At 37.8% G+C, this 12,690-nt stretch overlaps 1 protein-coding gene across 7 annotated transcripts in view; it reads right to left on the bottom strand.

Annotated features, from left to right (window-relative positions):
• Positions 1-503: 503 nt before the first annotated feature.
• COP1 (COP1 E3 ubiquitin ligase) overlaps positions 504-12,690 on the bottom strand; it is a 279,328-nt gene continuing 267,141 nt past the window's right edge. For 6 of the 7 annotated variants that reach the window (XM_047076961.1, XM_047076962.1, XM_047076963.1 and 3 more), the window contains 2 exons: positions 4,848-4,892; positions 504-2,505 (listed from right to left, as the gene is read on the bottom strand). In XM_047076961.1, the coding sequence (XP_046932917.1) occupies positions 2,488-2,505; positions 4,848-4,892 (63 nt within the window). In that variant the 3' untranslated portion in view covers positions 504-2,487. The remainder of the gene's footprint in view (positions 2,506-4,847; positions 4,893-12,690) is intronic. The other variant, XR_006961642.1, reaches the window with a different exon arrangement.

Here is a 12,690-nt window from a genome sequence, read left to right as displayed (position 1 = left end):
AGTCATGGCTCAGTACCAGAAATTTTTTGATGCCTAGTAGCTCAATTGTTTACAAGAATTTTACAACGTTCTTCAATCTTTAATGTTTCTTAAGTATGAGTTGTGTGCCTGAAAATAAAATGAACTGTGTCTGAGAAACCCCTACAAATCCACTGAAATATAGATTGAAACATGAAGACCCATATTCCTCTTGAGTTAGAAGTTCTTTTGGTGTTAAAAAAAGCTTTTATTATGTTATTTTTCCAAGAAATAGTGCTATAGTTTGACGTTGACATTAAAGTTAGTCTAACTCAAATTTAAAAATGGTTTCTCCCTACTAACAAAAAAAAAGTTAAAACACAAATTTAAATAAAGCACTGCCTTTTAAAAAGAATAATTTATTTAAAAATTCAGTCCCTTGATAACTAATAAAGGTAACTTATTGCATCCTTCCAAACATATGGAAATTAACATGACCTTACAATGTTGACAGCTTGAAATAAAACATAAAAAGTCAGACCAAATTAAAAACCATAATCTTTTATTTAAATGCATTCAAAGGGGCATTAATTCTTTGCTTCCCAATCTGATTTTCTGGACATATCTTTAAGTGAAGAATCTACTTTTGAATATTCTTTCTACATCTTTGCAAAAGATCATTCATTAATCTTAGAAAGGTTGCCTAACATTGTTCTGTTGACAGGTGTTAATTTTTCAATGATAGTGACCTTTGCTCTCAAAATTGAGTCCAAAAGCTTATCAGGTGCTTTATTCCCCCAAATTAGTAAGATATAATTGTCTTGAAGTTCTGAAAACTGAAAATTTTCACCTAAGTTTGAGGCAAACTTATTTGGTGGTAGAAACTGTACTGAATAGACATAAGACTATTTTTAGTGTCAATTAATCTCATATAATGTGAACATTCATACATTTTGCTACAGAAATATTAATGTGTTTGATAATAGAGTATTGCTCCAGACTTTGTTGGATAGTGTCATGTAATATATAGTATAGGTAGACTATTGACTTTTCTAAAATTCAAAAAGTTCTAACTTCCACAATGAATTTGACCAGAAGGATTCAAAATAATGAAATGTGGACCCAACAATTTTGAGTACAAAGATACAGTGAGATACTCTGATTACCTTTATCATTCATATATTTATTCATATGAAGCTTCTCCAAGTGTCTATTTTTATAAACTTTGTGTGGGGTATGAATTCTGTTTATATCTTTTTCTAAAAATTGTTCACACTTTTAAAGTAGCTCAAACAGAAAACTTCACATTACTTTTGCTTGACCTGCTATTCAAACTACTAACTTCTTCCTTTTTACAAATTGAAAACAGCATGAAATTAACTAGATGGTCTCAGATATTCTATGGTTTGGAAATTTGGGTAATAGGGCTTCAAATTCTTTCCCTGCTAGGTCTGTGGCTGCTTTCCTGCTACAATGGCAGAGCTGCGCGATTATGATGGAGACGACGTGATCTGCAAAGCCTAAAATATTTCCTACCTGGCCCCCTTTACAGTAAGTTTGTTGACCCCCTGCTCAAAGTCACTGCTCAGTCAAGGATGGTACTAACACCTAAGACTATGACTATCTGATAGCTATGATTTTACAATTAAGTTGGTTTTTCTGCATTTAGGGCTGATGGTATGTATAGGTAACATTTCAAAGGCAAAGACAGAAGTAGCTGCCATAGACAGACACCCCCTTTCTGGTTTTTTTTTAAATTAATTTATTTACTTAAGTAATCTCTGCACCCAGTGTGGAACTCAAACTCAAGACCCCGAGATCAAGAGTCACATGCTCTACTGACTGAGCCTGCCAGATGCCCCATTCCCTTTCTAATCTGAATGTAGTCTCAACCGGTCAAAATTTAGATTCTTGGCCAGATCTAGAAAGACTGAAGTATGGTACTTGCTGATGATATAAATCCGGTCAGAGAACAAGGAAAGGAATTCATAAGGTAAAGTTATTAATCTTCCCACCTACTACACACATTAAATTCACTGGAAAGAATCCATATACTTTCCATTTATGTTGATATGCAGAATTCCTGAAAGGCTGAGAAATATGGACCTTACAAATTATTCACTGGTACATTATTCTATACTTCATGTGTGTTACTTGAAAAGATGATCTCTTCCCGTCTTTGACAAAGACTTTCCCAGCTCAACTGTGGCTCAATAAACTTTTATTATTTTTTGTTATTTATTTTTATTCAAAAGAATTTGTTTCCCTATCACAAAAATTAGATAACCACACCACCAACAGCAGCAAAGTCCATAGAGTTACATTGATGGTGGAGAGTTCACTGGGTATTCCCAATGTCCCAAATGGCATGAAGGAGAAAAAAATAGGAAAAGAAAAAATATTCAAAACAAATCCAAAACCCATGATGACTTTGGGGAGAGACATCACATGGCAGTTTCTGTCTTCTTTCATTGTCAGCTGCAGATGTATTTCAGCAGGATCAAATACAATTTAACTTGAGTAAACCCTTCATACCAACTCCAGCACCTAATTGGAGGAAAAAAAGGATCAGTTTGATAAAATAATTTTAAAATACGTTAACAGTATAAAGAATCTTTACTGTATTATAAATGGAGAACCAAATCAAGACAACTTTTCCCAACTGCTAAAAATGCTAAGGAATGTGAAGGGATGAGACATTGATCCTTTCTTCCTTTCAGTTCAACAGGAACTCTTTCAGATTAGACACATCTGCAGTCAACTAGGGAGCCTTCCAAGTGAACTACATAAAACATACAGATAAATGAACTTGCTCCTGCACAGCATGGATGTAATGTTTTTGAAATTTATGTTGGTATCTTTCCACATTCTTAAGAAACTTTTAAATACCGCTTCTAAGGATTTTCATCTATTTCTCTCTTCTACTGACTCACAGCTTATAGTGATCAAGGTATACAGAACCTAAAATCTTGCCTTTTCCCATTGCTTCATTCATTTTCCAGTCAATCAGTGATGTCAAGATATTGTGTTAGTTATTCAAGTCCTATCTTATCATACAAGAAAGCTGTGATACTGCTAAAACTGAAAATAATAAGCAGCAGCAGCAGCAGCAATGATCAGTTTTAAAAACAGTTGAAGAAATGTCTAAGAAGGGGCAATTATAAGCCACGGTCAAAAAGATTACGTTAGATGGAGAATGCAGTTCTAGGTGGCAAAGAATTAAAGGAATAACTCTCCCTTCCTGCTGTGCGAAGGCTTAAATTACACCTGTTTCCATGATGCTTTTTGTCTTTGTATTTGGCAAGCAGGCTATTTAACAAGAGGTTAATGCTCTTGAACAAAATCTGAGATTTGTCACCGAGATTCTCTAAGTACATGTGTAGCTTTGAGCTTTCTGCAGATACGTTAGCAATCGCAATTGCCTCAAAGGCCAAACTGGTTGAAGACTAAGGTGCAGCTTTTTCAATCCATGCCTTGCCATGAGAGTAACATAAGGAGCAACTGAGAGACTATGGAGAACCACTTAAAACAGAGATTCCAAGACCTTTTACCATCTTGTTTGAGATTCCAGAACATACCATTGATCAGTTCAAAACCCTGGCTTTCATTTAAGCTGTCCATGGCTCTCTGGTGAGGCTTTCCAAATAGAGAAACTAGCTGTTTAAGGAGTGCACCACGCAAATTAGACTGCGCAGCTAACAGTGCAGTTCTGAGTCTGCTCAGTTCACCTCCACAGGACAATGTGTGAGGCTTGGATTGGCTCTCTTGGTGGCCAGGTCATTCTGCACTCAGGAGGAGAGGGAGGAAGCCACGGCAGAATGAAGGCTAAGTGGCAGAAGAAACTTATACCTGTTATTTTTAAAAGATCACTTCCTGAGATTTCTAGATCAGCAGAGAATATGTAGAAAGCACTGGCAGCCATAGAATTAGTGCTAATCAAACCCATGTACGAAAACCCTCTTCCAAACCGGTGTTTTGTTTAACAAGTTCACTGTTTAGCTCAGGATTGCCCGCATGCCAAGTATCAAATAGTATAATCAGAGAACATTGCTTCCTTGAGCTCCTAACTACAAAGAAAAGCATGTGGAAAGCTATGTATACCTTTGTGACTGAGACTGTGTGCCAAGAGACATTTACATTTCCAAATTACACTAATGAAATGATCACATGATCACTTTTCAGTGGAACACTGAAATACCTTTTCTTCCCTTCGCGACTGAGGACAACCCTACTTGTCAGGAAAGAAAAGGAAGACAAACATGAGGAAGAGAAGACTAAAATGTGACCAGATTTTTAAACCTGGTGAAAGTCTCAGCGTCCCTTGCTGTATCTTGGACTTATAGCTGTACCTGCATAATAGAAACAACGGTGCATGGCCCACAGTGAATATTTAATAGTGTGCATCTGTTTTTCACTGTGACCAGCTATCAATCCATTCAGCATTCATATAACCTCTAACAAGTCTTTTTTTCTTTTTTTTAATATATATATTTTTAACGTTTATTCACTTTTTGAGAGACAGAGACAGAGTGCGAGCAGGGCAGAGGCAGAGAGAGGGAGACACAGAATCCAAAGCAGGCTCCAGGCTCTGAGCTATCAGCACAGAGCCTGACGCAGGGCCCGAACTCACGAACCGTGAGACCATGACCCGAGCCAAAGTCGGCCGCTTAACTGACTGAACCACCCAGGCGCCCCTAACAAGTCTTTTCCATAGTTGCAAGCTACCTATTCCTTTGCCTTTCAACCAAAGCCGTTTCAAACAAAGCCAGACCCATGACTTGGAATGATCTCTAAGGCTTAGTACAACTCCATATTTCTGTGTTATAGCTATAGTCTGTTAGTCTAAGAATGGATCTGAGTTTGAAATAAAGATGTATAAGGTAGCTTACCTTAATTGTACCCTGACTGTTAGCAGCAATCAGCACATTGGACTCCTAGAAAAGAAGAAGAACTTTTAGAGTACAGAGAAGGATTTCCTGGAGGGCAGTACAAGAGAGTAATTTCCTCTTCATCTTTCTTTCTTCACTTCCCCCTGAGACACCAATAGAATCTGAAGTGAATAACCAACTTTAACATGTTTTAACTATGAATTTTAAACACAAAATCCCATCTTTTAAGGATTAAGTTTGAATAAAAAAATAAAATTGGAAGCAGAGTAGGAAACTTTCAAATGTAAAGAAAACAAAGAGAAAAACAGATTGCACTGGAAGAGAGGCCAAGAGAAACAAAGACTGAAATACAACAAAAAATGATAATAATTTGAGAAAAACAAAGTGCATAATCCTTTCCATGGAAAACTCTCCTTTCACATAGAATACCAGTAATTGATGTAAAAATGCTGGTCAACATCTCTGGCAGAAATTTCTATGGAGGGTTATTTCATATCAGGAAAACAGCAAAAAAAGGTGAATATTCATCTGTCAGAAGAAAGGCCATCTTCCCTTTTAATTCTTCAATCATTCAGTAGATGCTTTTTTTAAAATTTTTTTTAAGTTTTATTTATTTTGAAAGAGAGAGAACAAGTGGGGGAGGGGCAGGAGAGAGAAGGAGCTAGAATCCCAAGCAGGCTCTGAGCCATCAGCACAGAGCCCAATGTGGGGCTTGAACTCACGAACTGTGAAGTCATGACCTGAGCCGAAACCAAGAGTCAGATGCTTAACCAACTGAGCCACCCAGGTGCCCCAGTACATGCATTTTTAATAACTTTGGTGATTACTTTAGTAGAATTTATGTGGTAATGTATTTTTTTATATTGTAAGTCTTAGGAGAGAAAAAACATTTCTCTGAAGGTAGGAAGAGTAGGAAAAGGAATGGACAAGACTGAGTTTACTAGAGAGAATCTCATTAAGTAAGAAGAGTTGGGACACGCCTCCTACTGGAAACAGAGAGTTTAGTAGGGCTCTAGAACTTGGAAGTGTATAGAAGTCTTTTTGCTTTTCAGAGTAGGCTGCTAAAAGGAGGCAAACAGACTCAAAACTGACACAGAGGCCACACGGCTAATGGAAAGACCAAGTCCAAATAGTATCTATGAGAAACAAATAAAGTGGTCAAACCTCAATGAAAGACAGGCTCTGCCAGATATCCTACAGGCTTCATGACAAGGTGACAAAGAGAAGAAAGAAATTGATTTGTATGCTGGGAACGTTACTTTAGCCAATAGGAGTTAAACTTTAGTTTCTTTGACAGATGAAATCTGTGCTCTATAAACTTACACATTTCTATTTTTTAACTTTTGCTTTGATTCCAGGTAAAGCTACTCTTGAAAAATGCTCGTCTTGTTGCTACTGGTGTAAGAGAAAATAAATTCTTCCACTATGCCCAAAATTTTGGGGATCAGAATATTCCTTGGATGGAACAGCCATCAACAGTCATAGCTGTATGAAGAAGTGATAAAGACATGTTTTCTCTGGGGTTCAGCATGGGAAATGCTGATGATAGGGTTCAGGGCACACAACCCCAAAATATGGCACCTTGTCCTATCTGAATATTTTAAGCTGAAAGAGTTTGAGAAAACAGCAGAAGCAGGAAAGTCTCTTTGGTCTCCCACTCACTTCACCCCTCTTTCCTGAAACAAGTCATAAAACCCTCATGCGAGAGGCCCTCCCTGCACCCAGAGTAAAGAAGCATCCTTATCTCCAAAGACAAAGGGAGACCCAAAGGGAATATGAACAAACAGGACTTGCCAAGTTTCTCCCAATTTTCAACAATTACCTCATACTCCTTAACCTATCCACATCTCTCACCACTACCTACTCTTTACCACACCTAGCATAAAATACCCAGGTCTGTTTCTTTGGGTTTTCATTTCCTTATGAAGCCTTCCACATCATGTAAAACTTCTATTAGATTAATTTGTATGGTTTTCTCCTGTTAATCTCTCTTGTCTAGTTTTTAGACCTAGCCAGGGGCCCTATCTAAGTGGGTTAAACTTTTTCCTCCCCTATACTGATATTTTCCTAGCTGAGGTTTTCCCCTTAAATCAGCACATGTATTTTTAAAAATAGTTTAACACAAGTAATATAGTATTCACTATTAAGTTAGTTTCAGTATTTACTTTGGGGAATTATGGGTTACTTCCGGGACTCAATGAGTATAGAATTAATACTTCCATATGGGGGTAGGGTGACAGGGCAGAAGAAACATTTGGGATTTGGGATTTATTTACTCTTTTAGTGACTGGAATTAAGAAAGTGGTTGGGGGGCGCCTGGGTGGCGCAGTCGGTTAAGCGTCCGACTTCAGCCAGGTCACGATCTCGCGGTCCGTGAGTTCGAGCCCCGCGTCGGGCTCTGGGCTGATGGCTCAGAGCCTGGAGCCTGTTTCCGATTCTGTGTCTCCCTCTCTCTCTGCCCCTCCCCCGTTCATGCTCTGTCTCTCTCTGTCCCAAAAATAAATAAACGTTGAAAAAAAAATTTAAAAAAACAAAAAAAAAGAAAGTGGTTGGAATGAGTTTGGGGTGTCCTTAGTTAATATAAGAACTCTCTCTGTGCTGGTCAAGAGGCAGAATTTCGATGCCTACCTCAGAAAACAAAAGAAGCACTGTGTGGGATCATGCAGGTTTCTTTCTAGCAAGAATTTTAAACAAGCTATGTGATATCACAACTGCCACCAATGGACCCAGAAATGCTTGTTCTGTGAACGCCTTCCAGAAATGAAGCTACAAATAGCACTGATCAATCTAATCTCTGCTTGAGGAAAAGACTCCAGTCTCTAAGAAAGCAACTGTCACCCATTCATTTGATGTTGCAGTCACCAAGAACTGCTCCCTCTGCTATGGGAACACACAATGTCAGGATGATGGAAAATTTATAGCCCAAAGCTCTCCTCTCTTTCTGCCATTTTGGTTCTAGTCACCTCTAATATATATATATGTATACATTTATGTATTTATGTATTTATATATTTATATGTATGTATGTATGTATGTATGTATGTATGTATGCAGGCTACATACCCAGTGTGGAGCCCAATGTTGGGCTTGAAGTCACAACCCTGAGATCAAGACCAGAGCTGAGATCAAGTCAGACACACAACCAACTGAGCCACTCAGGTGCCCCTAGTCACCTCTAACACAAAGGATGAAGGCAGAGAAACCTGGGGAGATAAGGACTCACTCTGGGGGAAGGGCGGGGGTTGGGGAGAGATGTACTTCTACCAGTTATAGACATTATAAATTATATAATTCAAACTTCTAATTTTTGGTGGAAGAAAAGCTTGGAAAAGCATGGTATGTTATCATACAGTTTGAAAAACTGAGCTTAACATAAGTAAGAGAATATAATCTAGTCAGATCATCACATAAGAGGAGTTTGAAGTCTATACACTTACTACACTAAACCGAAGAAAGAAGTTATCTAATAACTATCCGAAATGAATAAACAATGTTGATTGTAACCTCAGGACTATCATGGCATTCATAGATGTTGCTATATTAAATGCTACCTGAGGGTTAACTCTAACATCTTTTCCTGTGGAAACAGATAAACATCTCATTTACAAATAAGCCAACATAGGTGCCCAGTTGGAACTGCCTTTGGGACTAACATACAGGTGAAAGGGTGTCCTAAGACCTCCTAGAAGCACTGAAAACTATTCAAATTAACAAACAATGAAAGAAAAATAACAGCTTTACATCTCAGTATGCCCCTCCCTCCGAAGACCAGGAACTTTTAAAGGGATTTAGGATTAAACTTTCAGACAGCCAGATATTAGCTTAAGATAAAGTAACTTTTGCATGCAACAGAAAAAGAAAACCAGGTATTTTACTTCAGCATAGAGGTATCAAAGCGATAAGTACAAGATTATTACTGTAGTTTTGAGCGATTCTTGTGTGCATTTTGAGTAACTGGTAATTCTTAGCTATAGCTGAAGTCTGCTAGAGCCCTAATGTATGTAAGTTCTGGCTCAATGGGTTGCTTTTACTTGCTAAATAAAACTAAAATGCCAGCCAGTGGGGCACCTAGGTGGCTCAGTTGCAAGTCCATTGAGCATTGGACTCTTAATTTGGCTCAGGTCATGATCCCAGGGTTATGGGATCCACACTGAGCATGGAGCCTGCTGAAGATTCAATCTTTCAGGGCGCCTGGGTGGCTCAGTCTGTTAAGTGTCTGACTCTAGGTTTTGGCTCAGGTCATGATCTCACGGTGTGTGAGTTCGGGCCCATATCAGGCTCTTCACCAACAGTGGGAAGCCTGCTTGGGGATTCTCTCTCTCTCTCTCTTTCTCTCTGTCCCCCCACCCCCCTCCCCGCTTGCTCTCTTTGTCTCTCTCTCTCTCTCTTATCTGTTCCTGCCTCTCTCCCTGCCTCACACATTCTCTTTCCCTCTAAAATAAAAATAAACAAATAAAAATAATAAAAATAATAATTGGGATTTTATTTTAAAAAATAAAATAAAATGCCAGCCAGTAATTCTCATTATTTTTTCCCTTTCTTAAAAACTGGCAGTTTTGCTGCAAAATTCTCTTTAAGGTTAAGCTAATAATATACCTATCTTCTTAACTGTACAGTGATTAAAAAAGACAATGGGAAAATTAGCAGTAAGTCTTTTATGAAAACAGAAGACACATACACAAACATACACCAACTTGCTTAAAGTCAGTGTAAACTTATTTATCCTGAAACAAAACTAGCATCCACTGGAACAGTTTTGTCTTTACTAGCTTGCCTAGAAAAGTGCCATTATAGCTAATATGAGCAGGATGAGAAATAAGTTATTCACTTAGTTTGCTATTGAACGATTTATTCTTAGAGATGGACATAACTGATTTTAAATGAGAAATAATTTTACTATAGAAATGAATGTTGGGGCGCCTGGGTGGCGCAGTCGGTTAAGCGTCCGACTTCAGCCAGGTCACGATCTCGCGGTCCGTGAGTTCGAGCCCCGCGTCAGGCTCTGGGCTGATGGCTCAGAGCCTGGAGCCTGCTTCCGATTCTGTGTCTCCCTCTCTCTCTGCCCCTCCCCCGTTCATGCTCTGTCTCTCTCTGTCCCCAAAATAAATAAACATTAAAAAAAAAAAAAAAAAAAAAAAAGAAATGAATGTTAAAAAAAAAAAACAATTTCCATTTCTGGCAGTGACAGAGTAAATGGAATGGATTTGCCGTCTTCCTGTAAGGAACCAGAAAGCTGAACAAAATCTGTAAGACAGCACTGGATAACAGGCAGTACAGGACTATCATCCTTTATGAGAAGGGAAACCAATGAGGAGAGTGCTAGAATTGCCCTGGCTTTCTGCTTGGAGGCAAGTTCTGAGCTACATGGCAAGAGGAATCCATATAAGAGCCCTGAGGAATCTAAGCAGACCACAGTAGATTTATCAAATTGAGGAAACAGATAAAGTTCGGAGTATTTGTATGGCAGCTGGAATTTGTAGGGCAAACTACCAGAGGAGAAAGTACATAAAAGTAGAGCTCCAGGAATCTGCATAGGGGTCCCCTTGACTGTAAGTTGTTATAACAAACCACATATGAATAGGGTAAAACTACACAAGGCCAGGAAAATAACAACGAACAGGGAAAGCACAACTACTGAGAATCTAGAACACTATCAAATGCCAGACTTCACGCAGAGTCAAGAGATGATTGAGTTTTGAGGAGCCAGAGTGAAGAGACCTCACTGAACATTTAGGGCGCTCAGTAAAGTCCCCAGATGGGTCATTCCTTGTTAGTAGGGTTAAATTAGCCTTAAAGTAAATGCTTCTCTAGACCAGGGACAGGCAATCTATAGCTTACAGGCCAAACCAGCCCATGGGCTATATTTTGTTTTTCAGTTTTAATGGAACACAGTCATGATAATTTGATTTCATATTATCTCTGGCTGTTCCTGCACTACAGTAGCAGAGTTGAGGAACTGCAACCAAGACCATATGGTCTGTAAAGCCTAAAATATTTGCAATGTGGTTCTTTAAGAAAATGTTTACTGATTGGCACTTTAGAGTCACCTTAATAAAATTTAAAAACAAGTGTCCAAAAATCATGTCTATCTCCAAAAACAACCTTCCATTGAAACATACATTCATATTATTTTTTAAATATATAATTGATTTAAAATTTTTTTTATTTTAAAGTAATCTCTATACCCAGTGTAGGGCTCGAACTCACAACTCCATGACCAAGAGTTGCACATTCTATTGACTGAACCAGCCAGACATGCCCAAGTTTTAATACTCTGAAAAAAATTCAACAAAATCTAGCATTCATAATGTTGAGCACTGAAAAGACCAAAAGCATGACCTATAACCAGAGGAGGGGAATCAATGAATAGAAACAGATCCAGAAATGATAAAGACAATGGAAGCAGCAAATGAGGATTTATAAAGCAGATATAACCATACTCAAGTATTTAAAGAAACAGTGAACTTAAGAGAAATGGAAGACATAATTATAAAACCCAAATGGAATTCTCCACCTGAAAAGTACAGTATCTCAAATAAAAAATTCACTGGATAGACATAACAATGGATGAAACAGTGGAGAATAAAACACCAAGAAGTTTGACACAGGGAAAAAGAAAATCCAAATTGAAGAATAAGGGGAAAAGACTGGGAAGGTTAAAAAAAAAAAAAAAAGAGCATTTGTGCGACCAACAGGACAATATGCAATCTAATATATGTGTAACAGTAATTGTAATTCTGAATAGAGTAGGGGCAGAAAAAAGTATATAAAGATAGAAGGCTAAAAATTTTCCAAAACTGAAAATTTTATATAAAATACCCACAAATACCACCACATCAAGGCAAATCATAAATTGCTAAAAATGTGTAAGAAAGAAAATCTTGAAAACTGCCAGAGGAAAAAAAGACATTACATACTGAAGAACAAGACCACCAATTTGTCATCAGAAGCAATGCAAGCCAATAAGACAGCATCTTTAAGGTAATGAGGAAGAAAACTGTCAACCTAGAAAGATTATGCAGAAGTAAAAGATTATTTTCAAAGAACTAAAGCTGAGATAGCAGCAGATCTGCACTGTAAGAAATTGTTAAAGTTCTTATACCACATGAAAATTCAGATCTAAACTGAAAGATGCAGAGTGCTGTAAATGACCAATATATGGGTAATGATCAAAGATATTTGCTCTCTTGTTGTTTAAGTTTCTTAACAGATAACTGCCTGTTTAAAGCAAAAATAATAACAATGCATTACGGTTATTATAAACAGAAGTAACATATGACAGCAAAAGTACACAGGATAAAATAGGAAAACAGAAGTATACTGTTCATAATGCATAAAGTGGTATAATCTGAAGAAAGACTGTGGCAAGTTAAATATGAATAGTATAAACCTTAGAGAAACCATTAGAAAAGTATAGAATTAGTATAGCTAATAAACTAGTAAAGGGAACAAAATGAATTACAAAAAGAACAGAAATGAGGGACATGGGGATAGAACACACAGAATAAATAGAAAACAAATAGCAAGATGGTAGACAAATATCCAACCATAGTGATAAGTAAATGTAAATGGTCTAAATACTGTACTGCTATGAAAAGGCAGAGACTGTTAAGACTTGATAAAAGAACCAGACCAGTTCTGTGCTGTCCATAAAACACACATTCAAAAAAACCAACCAAACAAACAAAAAAAACATGGGTGCCTGGGTGGCTCAGTTGATTAAGCATCTGACTTTGGCTCACGTCGTGACCTCATGGATCGTGGGTTCAAGCCCCGCGTCAGGCTCTGTGCGGACAGCTCAGAGCCTAGAGCCTGCTTTGGATTCGGATCCTGTGTCTCGTTC

Source organism: Lynx rufus, unplaced genomic scaffold, assembly GCF_022079265.1.
Source record: "Lynx rufus isolate CCGP_SWC_20201006 ecotype Redwood Valley unplaced genomic scaffold, mLynRuf1.p SCAF_15, whole genome shotgun sequence".
Taxonomy (NCBI): domain Eukaryota; kingdom Metazoa; phylum Chordata; class Mammalia; order Carnivora; family Felidae; genus Lynx; species Lynx rufus.
This window is presented reverse-complemented; position numbering and strand designations above follow the sequence as displayed.